Raw genomic sequence first — 21146 nt, 5'->3', positions numbered from 1 at the left:
TGCAACAATAAAAAAAAAAACAAATCTTTAAACCAATTGAACACAGTCATTTGACATTTTAACGTAGATATAGTAAACACATGGAATGAAAGCACTTTATTTGATTGGTCAGCAAGACTTTCGTTATGTTTTGTCAGGTCCTTGAATACTCAGTTTTATTGGTCTATTTGTGTGTACACAAGGTAGAATTCTATTATAGTCCATGTTCCTCCGTGGGAATTGATCAAACCTTTGCAAAGCCTATAACTCAGGGTGATAACTTAAAAATTAATTGTGCTATAAAGTTGAAATTTATATTTTTAAATTTAAATAAATTCAGATATATTTAATTAATAGACTGAGCGTTAGCAAAGCCATAATATCACTCAAGGGCCTGGAAAAATTAAATTTTTGTCTGTCTGCCCTCACAATATCTTATAAATGAATTGATCTATAGACTTGAAATTGTGCATGAAGCTTCATTACTACATAAGGAAAACCAAGTTCTGTCTGAGCAGTAGCAATATATTTACATTGGTCTTAATGGGTAATGATGATGGCAACTAAAATTTAGCAGAATGAATAAATTTGTAAACAAACTTAGTACATTCATAAAATATATTAACTTGTGATATATTGATACATGTAGCTAAACACATACACCAATTTATGGTGACTTGGTGTGTAGATTTATTATGTAAACATCTATATGTAACCCAATTTAATGAAAAAAATATGAATGAAACATGTGGCAAGATATTTCGAGAAAGATACCAATACTGTAGACTTTCATATAACCTCAAATTAAGTTTGCATATAACCTCATTTCTACATAGAAATAAAGAATGAGTTCTATCATGGTGGATGTCCAACCATGGAATTTGGCTGAGTGCTGTTTTAAGTGTATAACTTAGTAGACTGACACAATTTCTCTATTATTTGCTGGAGATGTTCCATATGATTGCCTGTCATTAATGAAATAAGTTATAGACTCGAAATTTTGCATTGAATGTTAGCAGTATGTTACACAACACATAGTGTGCATACTCCTACCTTTGCAATTAGTTGTACACAAAGATTCAATAAAATTATGGCATATGATGTTTAATAAAGATTGTATTTAATATTGTTAAAAAAAGAATATTAGTTACTTAATAATTTGGGACAGCAATGTACTTTTTCACAACTATAACTAAATTACTAGAGGTAATTAAGTTAAGAAATTTAAAATTGAAATAAGAGAGAGGAGGATTGGTGGTGGAAGGGTGTTTCTAAATAAGTCAGTTAATAAATAACATGAAATTGAAAAGGAACACTTGCTGCACACCTATCGTTGCAATTAATTGTAATAGCTTGTAGTTAACCAAACATATTTTGTGTTTAGTTTCATTCTTTGTATGGTAACATTGTTCTCACTCCAACACACAAACTATGTCTTCAGAGTTTCTCAAAATTGTTTCAATCTACTCTCCCTAATATCTTTTTGGTTACTACCAATGTCACCTTCCTTTTCATCAACACCTCTTATGTTCTTTGTCTGGCTGCTTTTGTAAAACTTTCTTGATCAAGATCTTTCTGATAAACCCACATAATCCTTCATATTTCACTTTTCCAACTCATTATTTAAAAAGTCACTTCCAAAGTGCCGGCAACAAAATTATACTCAAATCAAGACATGCTTCCCTAAATGGTCCCTTCATATACTACTCCTTTTTTCTTTTTCTTACAAAAAGGAAAGGCCGATCCCCTTTAAAGCCTTATTCCGTCTATTCACATGGGTGAGGGTCTTATCAAAGAGGATAGGGGGAAAGTCAATACAGTACAAGGTCGATGGTACTGATACAAAGTGTTGTATCTTAGGCTGTTAGGTCATCGTTTGGCACTCCCAAAGCTTCTTTATGGGTAGATTACTGAAAGATTTTCTCCAGAAACATTTCATTCAACCTCTTTGACGGCTACACTTCATGGGCATTATCATAATTTGAACTAGCATTAAATTAAATTTTGAAACCTTGCATACTTCTCATTTCTTGATTTATTTTGCAAACATCTTGGGAAAATATTAACTTTCTTGATGTGGTGATTGAACTTGAATTGAGGACTTTCCAAATGAGAGTGTTGAACAGAACACACAATCTTGTTATATGGAATTGGCCTGCAAGACAACCTTTATGTTTATGATAGTGTTCTTTGCAAGAGGCCAGTCTTTGGTGTTGTATTTAGATCCTTTGTTTTAATCAAATTTTGAGGTGTTTACTCCAGTCATTGATTACTTTCATACAGATAGGGAGATAATAATCACTCTTTTTTGAGGAGTTGTTTAGTTTTTTTGTAGATATTTCTGTGATATTCCCTTCTTCCAAATATTCTTTACTTGTTGCCCCTGGCAGTTTTAGGACTTGCTTTCCCCACAATGAACAATTAAATATCCAACTCCCTTCAATTCAACCTCTAGAGTTGGTAGGGGGACTGTTGATTCAAAACCAGTTTGTGAAGTTGAAGGTTTTTCCTTCAATATTAGTTTGGTTATTTTTGGTGACAAAACTTGTTTTTCATATTTTTACTTTATTTCTGGGTCAACCTCTTCAGTACGATTGGTGTATAGGTGAAGTTGATTTTTTTTTTTCATTTTAACTTCCTTGTTCCAGTTGAAATGAAACAAGGTTTTTTATCGTTAAGGTGAAATACCTACATTGAAGATTTATGTGGTACTTTCATAGGGGCTTGTGCACTTCCCTGGCTTACATTCCTTCTGGCTATCATTACCCTCAATAATTACCATCACTATAATAGCACCCGGAATTCGCTATGTATAGAATTATCTAAAGTACTATTGAACGTTCTAAAACTTTTTTTGGCGTTAAAAAATCTACTATACCTAAACTTTTTGTATGTCCTTGAACAATTGTGCACCTCTGAGACAATGAGAAAAAACCTAGATTACACTAGATTTTGTAGTCTAAGTGTCTCTGATGTCTAAAACGGAAATAAGAGTATTTTGAGCTGCTTCATCACGGACTTGATTGTTTTTATCTCTTCAGATGTACATGACTCCAGATTCCATAACTCAAACCTGTAACAGCGTCAAAGTTCAGATGCTGCACTAAGCGGAAGGTGAGCTGGATTTAAAATTAACATTCACATACTTGAGAAATTAAAAATGGTGATCTTTTAAAATTAAAAAAAGTTTGTATATAAGTTAGTAAGAAATTTTATAGCAAAACGAATAATAGATTCAATTTAAATAATAAATCATTTATAATAATAATAAATCGTTTATCTATAAAACATTTTTACAAGAAATGTATAGGATTCGTCAAACGTAGAAAGCTAACATTTTCCATTCATTCCACCATAAAAGATTCTTTCATACACATATTGTTTGCAGTCACTCTCCCATTCATTCTGATTGTACCATTCTAGTCTCTAGTAAGTCTGCTAATCGAGGGTCTAGGGTCATTTTCTAAAGCCATTCACAACAATGGTTGTTCTGACATGATTTTTGACATCATGTGAGGTTTCAAGATAGCTGAAGGAAGTTTTAACAAAGACACAGTAACATTTTTTTCCCAAGACAAGAGATGATTGTTCCCACACTTAGTCCTAAAAGGACCTTTGCGCCTCCATAACTTAAATTTATATCCTCAGAATCTGTGACTTACAGAAGCTGATCCGATTTGAATGCTCCTGTTCTCTGATGTCTTTGGGGCTGAGGAGATATGTCCCTAGGAATCTTTTCCGAATTTTAGATATGGCAGGACAGTTTAGCGAAATATGCTGTGCCAATTCCTCCTCTTCACAGAGTCTTAATAACGAGATACATAATAGATGCGCATGCGAGCTCGTGATAATCGAGAAAGCAGTAATCCATGCAATAGATACGAGGTCTGTCAAAAAAAGTATCCAACCGCCGACTAGTAGGCGGCTGCGGCGTAACCAACCGGCTCGAACCGGTTATTGGAGGGGAGGGGCGAGCCTACTCCTTCCCATATTAGGCATTGAATACGATCAGGTCACTCAGTGAGTCACAGCGCTCTGTTCCGTACAGTACTGCCGTGTGTGTGCGTCGCATTTCAATATCCAGATCAATTTTCATTCAAAGCTGTGGATAAACATTGGTAACTCTGCAGACAGAGTTCTCTGAAATATAGTATTAGCCATAATAAACGGTACTGAAACTGAATCAGCTCTAGTTGCCTTCTCGATCAGCTGATTCAATTGTCGATTGTTGCCACGGTTTCATGTTCATTACTTCTTTCTTATTTTAGGTTAGTTTTTGCTATCATGGTGCTAACAACGTTACAGAAAATTTTTATCATGGAGCATCATTTTCGCTCATAGGGATGGGCCAAGCTTGTCATAGACTGCACAACAACAACATGAGTCATTTTCAGGAAAAATTCTGCAAAAACCAGGTCTTTAGTAATGCTATGATTCTTACTGTTGTTGAAAAATTTCGAAGAACAGGTAGTGTTTTGACATAGGGAAAGGGCTTTTCAGGTCACCCAACTACTGTTTGTACAAATGAAAACCACGGAAGAGTGTTGCAGCAAGTGTTACAGTCACTGAAAAGAAGCCTAATCCAAGCTTCTCTTAAACTGAATATTAGCAATACGTCAATGCGAAGAATGTTCAAAAACATTGGTGGTTTTCCCTACAGGATACAAACTGGACAACCTTTAAACTGTAGAAACAAACTAGCCAGAGTTCAGTGCTATGCTTCAATGTTAGCAATATGCTATGAAGAACCTGAGTTTTTGAGTGATGTTTGGTTTACAGATGAATGTCATGTGCACCTTAATGGTTCATAAACAAACAGGCAACACGTTTCCTTGAATTTGAACGTCCTGATATTGTTGTAGAGAGGCCACAGCATAGTAAGTGTGTAACCATTTGGTGCGCTGTGTCTGGGGGGGGGGGGGTATAGTGGGACCATACTTTTTTGAAGTGGAGAGACTCTTACTGTAAATCAGTATCGATTTAGGGCCATTCTTGCTAGTTTTGTGAGAGATCTTAGGAGATTTTGTCGTGCACGAAACCTGCCGTTAAATTCAGTCAGTCACACTGCCGTTAACAACATTGCTTTCCTCCAACAAACCTTTGGCAACCGTCTTATCTCCCTTAGAACAAACTTTCCTTACCCAGCACACTCCCCCGATCTTAAAACACCGGACGCCTACGTCTGGGGAATGTTGAAAGAAAACATTTTCTCTCAATGACCCATCATTTACCGTCGTTCAACTCAAAGAAAAAATAACCATGTGTATTCGGAGAATGGAACAACCCCTATTCATAAAAATTATGCAAAACCTACAAGAACAGTACAAGTGTTGCTTCAAACTGAACAGGGGTCATATTGAACATGTTAATACCCAACTTTAACCGATTTTGCTTCCTTTGACTTGTATTTATTGGTAAAATCTATATGTAATGTTACTGTTTTCACCATAATAAAATATTACCATTTTGTACTGTTTATTTTTGCTAATACTGTATTACTGCGAAGCAAAAATAAGTTTTAAGCAGAGCGGTTATGAGAGCCTGGGTGAAGCTTATGGATATTTTTATCCTCTAGTATGAGAAAAACAACCACTTTTCATCTCATTACCATTAAAATATTTAGTTAAAAAAGGATTTATTTTTGTTGTCCAATTCCTCAAAAAACAAAGGAATGGCAGTTGTTAAAAAGATAACATAAAACTTCAAACTTTCATTTTTAAAGTAATAAAACAGCTTTACTATTTACTTTACGCTTTACTATTATTACAGATAGGCTAAGCGATCTATGCGTGTGGCCCAGTGCTGCCTGATGGGTGGGCGGGGAAGTGTCTTTTTTAAGAACATCGGGCTTTTGCTTAGAACAAAGATGAAAAAATATTAATAATAATAGGTTCTTTTCATTACAAGTAAAGTTGTATTGAAATAAAGGGTGTTCCAGTAGTTTAGTTCTTTTAAATCAATCACACTATGACAGCGGATAGGATGGCTAGTACAGTCTGGCCGCACTCAGAACGCTTGGCCTATCTGTAAAATTAGGTGTACAATTCAAATGAAATGGTGGTATTAGGTATTAGTCGACCCCCGGAAAGGGTCAATGGAATAACCGGTGTCAACGAATGAAAAGTTACATGGATGCCTTTTCCATTTATGTAAAATAAATCCGACTATTAAACAATATAAATAAAAACTTACATGGTTTTAGAAATCATAAACAATTTCAGACAAATGTTTTAAACATTTTATGACATCTCGTGTGAAGGTTTCAAAATTGTCATCTTACAGCATTTTTAAAAGCCTTTAAAATTCTCAGTTTATTTAGAACTGTAGTTCTTGCAGTTCATATTTTAGTTGGATGCTGTGTGGTGTTGAAAAATATATGTTAATATTGAATAATTACAACCAAATATAACAACAAACTCAACTTCTCGACTGATTGCCATCAAACTAAGTCCATATTTTTGAAACCACTCATATGCTTATACAATAAATATTTATAACTTTAATATTTCAAGATAATTGTTTTTTAGTATCATAACATCTATATTAACCAATTCATACAGTCATATTGTTCAAATTAACCTTCAAAACATAATGTATCTTCCAATGTAAAATTTTGAAGTGACAACTACACATGAAATATATCTTTTGTTAACTATAACAAAAGAGATATTTTTATAAAGAACATAATTTAAATTGTATAAATTATTTACACAATCGTCCATAGTAATTTCCAGCATCACTAAGCCTACTTATTACAAATCCCTATTAATATGCTTTGCTTCCCATCCTATCCCTTCCAGAATTCTCAATCAGCCATCCTTCTTCTCTCATGTGTCTTTCTTGTCAACATAAAGGATGGCTTCATCCTCATCATATGCTCAACAAGGTTTTTTTTTTCCAAAGCTACACTTGGAGTATGTTTTAATTATGTGTACATAAATGTGAACATTTCCCCAAAATTTTAATATAATCATCTAAATTTTGTTGAGCTAATTTCATAAAACAATGTATGATTTGAAAGCATTAAATATTTTCAATACACATATAAATATTTTGGTATCAATTTACTAGAAATTAAAATAAAGCAATATTAATAATAATAAATAATAAAACTATTTACAGCAGTGGCGTAACTAGGAGTTAGCTTGAGGGGGAGGGGGTATGAATCTGATTGAAAAACACAACACACTCCAGGGGCCATGGAGTGATTCTAAATCAATCTAAATTTGAATAAATTATAATAGCTTAGTTAAAATTTAAACTTTTTATCACTGTATTTAAAACCAGTTTAATAGCTGTTATGCAATTATTATTTTTAGGGCTTTTAAGAGGTGTTCTATACCCCTCATCCCCCTTAGTTATACTACTGATTTGCAGTTAACTTCTGGTGTTCTACATTCTAATTGGACTTTTAAAAGATTTATTCATATTTGCTTGTGTTTCTTTTATCACTATAGTATTCGAAGACCACAAACATTTTTGTTAGCATCATTTTGAGAATAGTTCAATCTTGTTTTTATAAATATACATTTTACTTATATGACTAGTATACGTCTAACCTAATATATAATTGCAAGTGCCATGTATAGACAAAATATCAGTTATAAATAATTATATAATTGTTAATTTATTATCAACTCGGTTGATCATCCTTTTGAAAGATTATTGTTTATCATTAGTTTTTGTCATATCATATTTAAAATATACAGTTAGTACAATGTTACAAATGAAATTTTGCTTGTATAGTATTCTAGTTGTTAGTCATAACTTTTGAATCACTTAAACAATAACATATCTTATTATTATCTTATATTGTCACTTAATCGTTATTAACATTGTACAAACAATAACAATGTAAAACAAAAGATGCTCTTTACACACCTCAATTTTGGTTTTTATTTGACCTCTTATATGGCTTCTCATGGACCAAGGTAAGTCAGTGATGGTGGTTTGTTTCTGTAGTATCTAATTATTTCTTTGTTAAATAAGACATATTTCATTATTCTTATGTATTGAATTGTTGGTCTTAAAGCTTTGGTGATGTAATGTATATTTGTTGCTGGATAATTTTTCGAGGAATTTCAAACTTTACTTTAGGTACTGGGACTCTGCTTATTACATTCATAATAACTAAATAGCTGACATTTACAAAATAATTCATTCATCAATTTTAACCCTTAAAATGCTTGTGAGATGTTTTCACCAACATTGTTCTTAGCGCTTCAAACTAAATATGATGGTTTTTTATCGATCTGTGACGAAGGCAAAGTGTAGTAGATATTGTGGTAAACTAATTGTAATACTGACTGCAGAATGAGACAACCAGTCAGTGCTGCTCTGTAGATCACTGATTGTCATTTTATATTGTATACAAGAAAGTAGTACTGATGATAGAGAAATAAGATGGTATTATGAAATCCCTAGTTGAGAATTTAAACAGTGAAAATGTCTCTTCTCAGGAAGTCTTTTACACATCTCCCTTTAACCAAAACCAATAACTTGCTACAATGTATTTATAATAACTATAGCTTTTATTGTGTTGTTATTCAATTTATTGTTTTGATAAGTATAGTAGGCTAGCATATAAAATAGGTTGTATGTATTGATTTATCTGTACCAATTTTGGGTAAGGTAACGGTTACTATGGATGCGAATTCTGACGAAAATCTGTTCTGACGAGTTCGTACGAAGTCGTCCGAACAAACAAAAGCCTGTTTTCTAATGATACTGTTTACAGTGGCAGCGATTTTTGCGTCAGAAAAGACACGAAGTCATCAGAAACGATTTGATCGATCAAACATGTTTGATTTTTTTTGTGCGGCCAGCAACTTATTTCATCCTGTGCGTCGAATTTTAGAGTTATTAAATTAAATTAACCATGGATATTGATGAATTAATCGGTCTTGTGTACGAGAACAGGTGTTTGTGGGACATGAGAGATAAAAATTACCACAACAGAGATCTTGCTCAGAAGAATCAGAATATGGTTGCAGCAGAACTCAGCACAATTTAGGGAGAATGTGGGTTTTCAGTAAAACTATTTTTTTTTTTTTTTTTAAGGAAAATTATTCTTTTTATCAAGCAAAGGTTGTTTTATTTCTAGGGTTAATTGTTATTTCAGCACAATTTAGGGAGAATGTGGGTTTTCAGTAAAACTATTTTTTTTTTTTAAGGGAAAATTAATTTTTTTATTAAGCAAAGGTTGTTTTATTTCTAGGGTTAATTGTTATGTCAATCAGATTTTCAATAATTTTATGAATGAATCTAATTTGGTTTTTTTTTTTATGAGATTGTTTTGTTATAATAAATAAATAATTTTTATTTTACCAATTAAATACATTGTTACATACATACTACCAAATATCGGGTTAACATATTCTGTTTTTACCCTATTCAACAACATTATTTTTAATAACGGCCTTTCAAGAAAATATTGTTCATCGAGTTTATCCATTTAGCTGGGCAACTTTGATACGTACTGACTATCAGAAAATCTGAAAACGCGCACACTGTAACCGCCTTGTTCTGACAAGGGTTTCGGACGTACTCGTCAGAAACAGATTTTCGTCAGAATTCGCATCCATAGTAACCGTTACCTAACACCGTACCGTAACACTATCTACAGGACTAAAAAACATAAAAATAGTAAGGTGGCACGTCTCCAAGGAGGCCTCACTATCGGGACCACTGTCCAATTAGGTTCGACATAGAGGAGACAGGGGGAAAGATACGTGACCCACAGGGTTCCTAAATCGACCAATTGGAGAGGTTACAGAGAGTCCCCTGGCAGAAGAGTTGGAAGAAATAGGACCTTGCAGAGAAATGAATTTGAATTAGAAAAGGTCTGCACAAATAGTAGAGCAAGCTATAATAAAGGCCTACGAGAAAAACTGTCCTCCCAGGCAAAACCGGTTGAAGAGGGATGTGCCGTGGTGGATGGGAGGTTGGAAACATTAAGAAACAAAACGAGGAAATTATTAAAATGGGCAAAAAGGACAGACGACTGGCTCCCTTATATCTACAGGCCCAAAATGAATATAAGAAAGAACTAAGAACAAATAAAAGAAGAACTGGAGGAATTTCTGTAAAAATATCAACAGTCTTCCCGAGGCATCCAGGCTTCAAAAAACTCTCCAAACGGAGCATACAAATCCTATGGGGACTCTAGTAAAGGACAACGGTGACCTAACAATGAACAGGAAGGAGACCGTTAGAACTACTTCTGGAGAACACACTTCCCGGGGGGTCAACTAACTCGTAATGAGGATACTTATTCTCTATATGGGGGGGGGGGATCCAGTCGGGGAGGTGGCAAAAGCCAGACGGGTGTCTAACAGACTATTCACACACGAAAGAATTTAAATGGGCGATAAGATCGTTTCAAGCCGTTTAAATCTCCTGGGGCGGATGGAGTTTTTCCAGCCCTGCTTCAAGAGGGGCTGGACATTCTACTAAATACCCTTAGCATTCTATTTAGAAGCAGTTTCGCCCTAGGATATATACCCAAAGAATTGGAGGATAGCACTAGTGGTGTTCTTGCGGAAAAAATGACAGGGATCCAACAAAACCCAGTTCGTATAGACCCATAAGCCTAACCTCCTTCATGGTGAAAACTATGGAAAAAATAATAAATAGACACATAAGGGACGCAATATTACTGGAACACCCACTTAGTCCCACACAACACGCATACATAGAAGGAAAATCAACCACCACTGCTCTCCACAGTTTAGTGAAGAGAGGTGGAGAATACCTTCGAAAAAAAGGAAGCCCTAGTCAGCGTCTTCATGGACATTGAAGGAGCTTTCGACCGAGGTAGCATATCAATCCATGAAGACTGCGATGGAACGTTTTGGAGTTTCCTCAGACGTAGTCAAAAATGGATAGTAGCCCTTCCTAAAAAGCAGACAGGTGAAAAGCCAAGTACGGGGGACGAATCGGCTGCGATCACGGCCCAAAGAGGCTGCCCCCAGGGGGGAGTCTTATCTCCTCTCCTGTGGGCGATGGTAGTGGATGATCTGCTAAGAAAAGCAGAGAAGAGGGGGATAAGGCTACTATGTTATGCGGATGACCTAGTGCTTATTGATTAAAGGGAAAAAAAACACTGGCAGGCTGGAACGCCAATTACAAACAGAACTGAACTTCATAAGCAACTGGTGTCATGGGGAAGGTCTGCGGATCAACCCATCAAAAAACAAACATGATTACCTTTACCAGGAAAAGGAAATTCCAGCTAGCTAAACCGGTCCTGGAGGGAATCAGCATAAACCAAACAAAAGAAGTGAAGTATCTGGGTTTAATCTTGGATGAGAAGCTCACTTGGAACTCCCATATTAGAAACAAGATATCCAAAGCAATAATGGCCCTTGGGGCCTGTAAGAGACTCTTTGGATTTAAATGGGGACTTAAACCCAAAATGATTTATTGGATTTACGAAACCATAGTGAAAACCAATGGTCACATATGCTGCTTTAGTATGGTGGCCGAAGGTCGAACAAACAACAGCTGCAAAAAGGCTACAGAGTCTTCAGAGGTTAGCTTGCTTAAGCATCACGGGAGCAATGAGCTCCTGCCCAACACTAGCAATGGAAGCGGTTCTGGGTTATACTCCTCTTGGCCAGGAAGTGATGAGAACAGCTGCGATGAGCGCAATGAAGCTTCTAGGGACAAAGGTAATAAATGTTACCTCCCTAGAAGGCCATATGAAGATATTGGAAAATTTCCCTGAGGCTGAAATGCTAACCAAAGTATCTGATACTATGGTTAAGAAATACTCCTTTGAAAAAACCATAAACGGTCTCTAATCGGAAGTAGGGAGGAATGGATTAAAAGGGGAGGCCTACCCAAAAAAAGGAGTCCTGAAGTTTTACACCGATGGTTCACTCCTAGACTCAAGGGCAGGATATGGAATACATGAACCTGGAGTTGACATGGCTGTGCCCCTGGGAAGACATGCCTCAGTTTTTTCAGGCGGAGGTCATGGCAATAGATTCATGTTCTAGAAGACTCACACAGTTGGGGACTAAAGGATTATCATACCTATACTCTCTGATAGTCAGGCTGCACTGAAGGCACTGGATACCTGTTCGATTGATTCGAAAGCGGTCTGGGGAATGCAGGAAGGCCCTAGCAGAGCTAGCAAACAAGTAATAGAGTAAACACTCGGATGGTGCCGGGTCATGAAGGAATTCATGGAAACGAAAAAGCGGACATCCTCGCCAAAAAGGGAGCGAATCCATATTGGTGGGGCCAGAGCCAGGATGTGGAATTATCCTTCTCCAGCATTAAAGCTCTGGTTAAAGATTGGGAAAAGAGGACAAGATATAAGAATTGGAGCAGAGCCTCGGGTTTAAGAATATCCAAAATGTTTATCTCTCCTTATGCAAAAGGATGGACAGCTTCTCCTAGACCAGAATAAGGAGGATATAAGACTGATATTAGGAATGTTGACAGGACATGGCCCTCTGAGAAAGCACCTTTTGAAGGTAGGCCTTAGTCGGAGCAGCGAATGTAGACTCTGTGGAGAGGAGGAGGAGTCAGCGGTAGCACATTTGGTTGGATTGTCCTGCATCGTAGAGACTAGGAAAAGATACCTGGGAGCATACCTCCTCAGCCCCAAGGACATCAAAGAACAGGAGCCCTTAAATCTGATTGGTTTTTGCAAAAGCCTCGGTTTTTGAGGGCACAAATAAAAGTAAGGGAGGCGCAAAGGTCCTTTTAGGACTAAGTGCGGGGACAAAGTGTCCTCTTCCCTCAGAAGGAAAAAAAAAAAAAAAAAAAAAAAAAAACCGTTACCTAAGGAGTTATAGTCACAGTACCTCGTTTCTGATTGACTGACGTTAGCTGTTAATAAACTATTACGAAAGCTCCACATAAATGAGTAGATTTTAGAGTTGTTGTTGACTAATGAAACTTTAAAGTTTATATTTCAATTGTTCAAATTTTCATCTTTATTTATTACTTTAATTTTAAAATATCCATTGATAATAATTTTTGCTACAAAAAGTAAGACAAATGTCCCCCTAAGTAGTATAAAATTTAACTGCATTGTGACTAAAAAACTACAATAAATGCAATATTTTATCTTACTAAAACATTTAAAATGCTATTCAAAAGGAGGTGTAAAGAGTGTTTTTGTTTCTCATATCATGAAACAGAAAAAAGTGCTTCTTTCATCTTCAGGAAACACAAAGGCCAAAACATTTGTTTAATTAACAAGTAATTATTATATTTAGTGGTTTAAATAAACTTGATTTTGCTGCTAGGCTACGGCAGTCTAGTTTGTTTAATTACCAAAAGGTTTATATTGTACAAAGGCTGATTAAATATTTAATTTTAAACATAACTACTTGCCTGGGTATTTTACTTTATGCTAATTTAATTATGTATATATTTTAATTAACTTTACATTCAAATTTATAGCTAACTCAATTCATCCCTGCTTTGTTGAGGGAATCTCGTTGGGTATTAACAAAAAGATGATTAAAAAAAAATTACTTCTAGTAATTAAAATGAATTTAGAGTGTATAGGCTGTTATAAAGAAATCTAATTAGGCTATTTTATTCTTTTTTGATAAAAAAATTTTAGTTACCTTAATATCTTGTTTATGTAAAACTTTTTACTATAGTAACACCTAACCCAAACTCTATTACAGTTTTAGGCTTATGTTTAGAATAAATTTAATTAAAACTTTTCATGCATAGGTTCAAATTTTTGTATCACCTAATGACTGTTAAGCTTAATACCAAATTTATTGTACTACATATCCTATAGATTAATACCAAATTTGTTGTAATACACATTATATCTCCTCAAACTTAAAAGACCATCACATAATCTTTTGTATTTTGCCCTTATAGGGGTTTAAATTGTTATAGCTACGTTAAGGTATAACATGTCCACAACATATATCCACAATGTTAAGGTGGTATAATCGGTTTTTGGTTGAGCAAAACAATTTTATGATAGTCACAATCCTTCAATCCTTATGGCAGAAGAGAACAATAAAAAGTGTTGTCACTTCACGAAAAATTGTGGACATTTGTAATTTTGGACTTGGGCCATTTTAAAACCAGGCCCAATAGAAAACTGCTGAAGATAAAAATGTGAAATTTGTACAGTAGGTATGTGAAATACGACTGGTGGAATTGATATATTTTTTATTTTTAAAACCATGAATTAAATTTTCCCCGTTATATAGTACTGTATGTTCCCAAATTGTATGCACACTGAAACTAAACTATTAGAGATACAGCAAAGATTAAATGGATCAAGTTGTGGGTACTAACAAAACCAACAAATCAATGTGATTAGGTTCATTATTGGTTCACTCGCTACGCTTAAAAGTAAGTTTTGGTAAAACATTTTAAACTGTCAGCTCTTATTAATACATAGTACAGAACTTTTTACATGGAATTTCTTTTACTTTTTTAATATTATGATGAAAATTTACCCACCAGCAAGAAGGGGCCTTACGGGTCCAAGCAGGACACCTCTATATAGAACAAATTGAGCTATAGATCTGAGCTGAAGCTTATTACGTGACATGTAGTGTGGCAAACTCTTCACCTATTGTAGATATACATACTGTACAACTGTCATTCAAAACACTTTAAGCAGATTTAAGAATCTTACGTCCTGTTCGACATACAAATAGATACTACTAAATGTAAAGAATACAGTACATTTCCAATTTATTTACTTTTTGGACGAGGCCTTTTGAAACCAAAGGTTTCATCATCAGGCGACTCCACGAGAGGCCTCGTCCAAAAAGTAAATAAATTGGAAAATGTACTGTATTTTTTACATTTAGTAGTATTTATGAGTTTTTCCAATTGCTCCAAGAGTTTTCAATACAAATGATGTTTGAAGATGTCTAGAAATTCAAATAACAAGAGAATATGAATTTCATTAATTGGTATTGGTCTATTTAGTATATAGGCCTAATATCACTAACCTAATTATCTAACAATGAAATAGCTCTAAAATAGCTCACATATTTTGACTGTATCATACACACATTCACATGGCGTTGTTTATTTCTAAATCATGCTTGATTCCTTAACCATGTCTAAGAAGAAAAAGTTCACATGAGCCATACAATATGTGGTTCTCAAAATCAAAATAACCAAAGGTTATGCTAACAGCAATTTTAATAAAAACCGAAATTATGAGTTTTATGTTAATCCTATTTATTACTTAAAAGTTTAAGCTTGTATACTTTGTGAGAATGCTGAAATGATAAATATCCCTATATACTATCATGTTGAAAGAATTCGACCCAGGACTTCCTATTCAGTCGCTGTATTGATGTTATCCTTCTTACAGGATCCACTGTTCTTTAGAAAAGTGTTCATGTACTCGATATTGATTTTGTCGTTATTTCTCAATATTTTCTTGTGTAACTCCTTCAGTGGACATATTAACACTAACTAAATAGTGGTACCTTGTAAATTTTTTATAACTGATGCCTATCAGAAGGCAAAATGTTTTACTTCTTCTGGCTTGTGCAAGTATACCTTTAAAGTGGTTGTGCTCACTTATGGCATGGCAGATTTCGTTGAAACTAGTACCGTTGGAATTTCAATAAAATTCTCCAAATATCTGATGTCTAGTACATTTTTTTAACTCTACTGGTTATTTTATATTTGACTTTAAAAACTTTCAACAGACACAGTTTTTTTATATTACAGAAAATAATACAATTATTTGTTTATTATTTTTCTCTTACCTATTCAAACTAATGTGCCAAATTTGGTTTCTTTAGCTTTACTAGTTTTAGAGGTAATTTGTTTAATAAGAAATAGCGCTAAACGAAGTGGTAAAAAGTTATTCTTCATTTTTAGCTTAACCCTTCAACGCGTTTTGCCGTACTAGGTACGTCATGACACTTTTACTTGAGATCGCGTTTTTGCCGTACTGAGTACGTCATGGAGTAGTCGGTTATTTTTGTAGCTGTTAACAGACGACTATCGAATGTTTTCAATGAAAAATGTATACCAATCGAAAGGAGAAGATTCAAAACTTTCGATTAATTGAGTCGATATCTCGAAAAAATCGATCTTTTAGAAAAAATATCTGAGAAATCAGCTGCATTCAAGACGACGTCATTGCCGTGCAGCCGATCGTTTGTCAGCTTACGTTTTGTTGTTGTTTACAGTCATTGTTAGTGTGATGGTTATGTTCAACTGACATATTTTTGTGTGTTTTTACGTTCCTTTGTTTAGTTATTATTATTAGTTTTACAAGCTAACTATATTGTTTTGAAGAAGGAAAATCCCGTTTTGACAGGAACAATTTGTTGTGTTTTATAAACATGAGTTGGGGATGGTTTGTAGGTTAGCTAGCTTTTAGGGAAATTAACCTACAGTAGGTTAATTTTGTTTAATTTGGCTAATTAACACTAACAACATAGAAGTATAATAAAATAATTATAAACTTGGGTAATTTGCTTATATTATTTATAAAACACAAAATCTCTAAAAAACCACCAGAAAAATCAACGCAGGAGGGAGTATGACCATGAAAAAAAAAATAACGCGTTGAAGGGTTAAAATCACATATAAAATCTGAAAATGCATTGCCAGCCCAACCTTTTTGTTACAACCTGTATACTGTTTATTTAGAACATCGGCTGTTGATTTCCCAGCTGCTTCCTAAAGAGATGACTTAAATGAGTCAATGGCCCTTATTAGTATTTTTAAGGGAATGTTTGAATCTGTTTTTGCATAAAAATATTTCTTGAAACTTCTACCAATTGTGAGTATTGAACAAGGAAAGATTATATTTATTAACTACCATTCCTAATAAAAAATCCATCAGATAAGGATATATAAGACATGTGATGTATATGTGCATATTTTTACATAAAGTGGTTGGTAATGTTTCAGTCTTGCAGATCATAAGACAACTCATATGCAGTTTAAAATGTTTTTCTCCTCGATCACTTAGTACACATTTAACATAAAAATTCATTAATAAAACAAATAAATATTATTTGCTACATTTTTTAAAATTTGTGTGTGGTATCAAATCTATCAAGAGATTCTCTTAGTTTAATATGTTGCAATACATAAAATTGTATAAACTTCTTTCCCCTAAATAATAAAATATGAAGAGTCGGCTAAATCTTAACTTTTTTTGCTATATGAAATGTTGCTCAAAGACTTACCAATTGTCTTATCAAATACTTTTAAAATATTAAACGAGCAAAAATAAAAAAATTTACACGTATTAATCTTGTCTTGCCTTTCAACCTAGCATATAAATCTAAAACCTTTTTTATATAATCACTTTGCTTTGAAAGGCTTCACAAAATAGCGCACATGAGCTAAATTCATAATTTTACTGACATCTTGGGTTGTTATTGTAATTGAAGACTTGAAATATATAATAGGCTACGTTTGTTTATCATGAAAAAGGTTTTGTTTCCTCTTAAAATTTAGTGTTTTAGAAGAATCGTACTTGCTATTGAGTGGTTTGTTATACAAAAAAAAAAACTTTCATAAGACACATTAAATATGTTTGACATTGCATTACTACATATATTTTGTAATTGAACTAAAATTGATATTCCATAAACAAGAACTGGCTCACATCTTCACACAAAATTTCTCTATATTCACAGGAACATTTTATCCATTACCCTCCCTTCACTAAATCTGCGACGACGATAACTGTAATTAGAATTTCCTTTTTTTCAATATATGGTCGTTTAACAACACAAGATATATTTCAAATTATTGTCAAACTATTTTATTAATTTTTAAACTATCGATTTATAATTCATAAAATATTAATAACCGAACAAGTACCCCAGATTTAAAAATTTTCATTTTGTAATGTAGGCCTACATGAAATCACCTTCAATAATTATTTGTACCTTCACCAGCTTTCCATACAGTATTAAAATCATACTTCCTTCTGTTTATTAATTATTTTAATTGACTGATTAACAATGACTTAGCTGATCAAAATTATTCCATAACTTTCAATCCTTATTAATTTATATCTTAGAAGAACTTACTTTCCCTCCCTGCTTTTGCATATTTTAAAGCTTCAAATTTTTTTCTATCATTTAATCCACTACCTATTTGTGCCCCCTCTTTTCAAAAACTGACATTAAATCGCAATTTATGATTGGACAGACCTTCACATCACTGTAACGGATCCCAATTGACGCTTCAATCATTCCCACTGTATCTACAAAGCATCCAAAGGATGCCTAGCTCAACTACAAGCAGCTCTTCCACATCATCAGTATTAGAGCTTGTTCCTTTACTAATTAATATTAGTCCTTTAATGATCATTCCAAATTAACAATTCTTTGATTTATTTTAAAATTAAATATTGGTTATTCTTCGCAAAAGCTCAAAACCCACGGTTCTGATATTGAAGTTATAGCTCATTTTATTTTATTTTACATTTATTAGTTTTTAAGTTATATTAACCTTTATTAAAGAAACATTTAGCTGGATTGTTATTTCACCAGTGTTAATAAATTTCAACAATTTGGTTTTTATATTTATTTTAAATAAAATAAAATTAAAGGTTATAAGTTTATATATTTTTTATATTATTTAGATGAATCATTCATTTATCTAAATAAATGTATAGTATTTTGTATCTTTTGTAACTCGTAGTCAAAAAATAATTATCTATACTGTATAACCTTATTTATACCACAATAAAACCTTTATTTCAAGAACATAATTTCCCAAGTAACAAATAACCCTCAGCACAAGCTATCAATACAACATATATCATTATCAGTACTTGTCAATTTAATATTTATCACAACAAAATCTTACCTTCTATTCTTGTAGGTAAAATAAAACTGCTTATAATTGACATTTTGTTAAAAGGTATACACCATTGATGGCAAAATTCCTCTCCATTGTATTTACTTATATAAGGGAAAAGGAAGGCAAGTGATGCAAACAAACACATTCACCCAAAGTGGATTTTATTTAAACATTTTATTGTAATAAAACATTTACAGGTACGTTTCTGGGAACTCAAATTTGACTTCCCTCCCTGTTAACTTCTTATACACTGAAGCAAATGTGTCGAGCTGAAACATACAAAAATAAAGGTATAAATTCACAACAACCCAAATATTCACATTCAAATATTTTAAATTAGTTTTCAGTATGGTTACTTTTTCTAATTCTGAACAAATATGTCACAGCATAAAATAATGAGAAATAGTTAGGAACCTTATAAGTAAGAGAATTATAAAAATTTTGTAACAACATATAATTAATATTTTTTATCGTACCTTATACTAAACAAATTTAGAAAATCTGTTAATTTAATCTTTACTTAAAGTTAGTGTATGTATTAATTATTAAAAGGATATAAAACGATTTTGGACATTTGCCATTATTATATGTTACAAAATGTATAACAACTTTTCGATGATTAAAACAATGTTATATTATACCTTTTGTAACACATAACAATGGCAAATGCCCGTTAACTGTAAATTTACTTTATAAAAACATCATAAAACGTAAAATTATTCATCAAGAAAAATATACAGATAAATAGTATTTTATAACAACTGAAAATCTCAACTTTTGATTCATATACAAAATTTGTTGTATGAGAAAAAGGTGGTTGGCACCAACTATAGTACGATTCATATCATTGCAAGCCTGGACGTTTAGTTTTATTATGTATTTCTAATGTAGGGATCTCAATTAATTTTCATACTTTTGTGTTTATCACAAGGAAGTAGTCTTCTAAACTCATGTGAAGTTTACACAAAATATTTCAGCCCAAGCATTAAACAACAGTTTATTTTTCACAACTCAGGCTTGCATATGTACTGTACTAGTCACTCACTACTAGCATATGTACTGTACTAGAATTAACTTACTGATGGTTTAATATGTGATAAAAATAAACTCAAAACTTCAACTAGAATCTAGCTGATTTTCAGGTTATTTGTTTATCCTATATAAACTTCATGGTGGTTATGGACAAACATTCTGTATAATGATGGACGAATTGGCCACCAATATGTAGTACAAAGCACTATATTAAAATAAACAAAAGAATCATATGAAAATGCTAATTTTTGTTAAAGATAAATGCATATTGTAAGAAATCTTCACTGATCAACACCTAGCTATCAACAATACAAAAACAAGATAAATACTGACTACTTACTAAAATTTAACATTCAACGGTCTTGTCAAAAAAAAAATGGATAACTGCCATATAAACTTCACACTTAACAAAAATTTCCTGATAAAAACAAACAGTACTGAAAAACTTGAAACAGCACTACCTTCCTACTATAATATAAAATAGTGACACATTTAGTTGCTGTAAAAACCGAACCTCCACTACTACATGATAATATAAAAAGCTTACTGGATATCCTTGCACTAGTTATAATTTTTAATTACTTTCTATTATAAGATAAAATTTGAATACTGGATATCTAATGTCATGATAACAATTACAATTGTTTATAGTAATGCTGTATGTACTTTAGATTTTTTTTTCTGTACCTAAAGGCTTTTTCTTTTATGTGATAGAATTTGCTTGTATTTTAATTTTTTATAAATTACTCTAGTTCATTTATTTAAACACTTTTTTTAATGTTAGCTCTACATTAACCCAGCACGACAAGAGCCTGGCCAGGGCACAGAGAGCTGATATTGTGGCACTGTTGTGGACCATTGAGAACTTGTCGCCAACAACGGACTTGTCAGTGCTTGTGATCTGTGACACCAATAACAATCTCACCTTGTGATCAATGTTCGTCTGCTGGTTCTTGTCCAAATGGACCTTTATCAGTTGTTTACCGTCCATCTTGACCTGTATCCTCTTCCCCACTATTTCAGCAGGATACACTAAATCCTCTAATATAGCATCATACACAGCAGTTAGTGTTCGGCTGCAACAACACATCTGGTAAGTAAAAGAGTAACACAAGGTTTGATTAAAAAACACAGTATGTAAGATATAACGGCTAAGTTTCAACATATATTTTTAACGAAGTTCTAATTAACATATCAAATTAAATATCTTATTGCATCAATCAAAATAAGGTCACAATGGCGAACGTATAGGGATAGTAATAGTATATTGTAAAATGTACTAAATTTGCAAGATAATTTTATTGCAATAAAAATGTTTTAATGTGAATACA

At 33.1% G+C, this 21146-nt stretch overlaps 1 protein-coding gene across 1 annotated transcript; it reads right to left on the bottom strand.

The window, feature by feature from the left end:
• Window positions 1-18927: 18927 nt before the first annotated feature.
• On the bottom strand, window positions 18928-20920 carry LOC124366854 (40S ribosomal protein S7-like). The gene is made up of 2 exons (XM_046823455.1): window positions 20741-20920; window positions 18928-19052 (listed from the first exon to the last, which is right to left on the bottom strand). The coding sequence occupies exons 1-2, from the start codon at window positions 20903-20905 to the stop codon at window positions 18975-18977; spliced, it is 243 nt and encodes an 80-aa protein (XP_046679411.1). The 5' UTR covers window positions 20906-20920; the 3' UTR covers window positions 18928-18974.
• Between the last annotated feature and the right edge of the window lie 226 nt (window positions 20921-21146).

Source organism: Homalodisca vitripennis, chromosome 1, assembly GCF_021130785.1.
Source record: "Homalodisca vitripennis isolate AUS2020 chromosome 1, UT_GWSS_2.1, whole genome shotgun sequence".
NCBI classification, from domain to species: Eukaryota; Metazoa; Arthropoda; class Insecta; order Hemiptera; family Cicadellidae; genus Homalodisca; species Homalodisca vitripennis.
The sequence above is the reverse complement of the archived record's forward strand: the minus strand, read 5'-3'. Positions and strand labels throughout refer to the sequence as shown.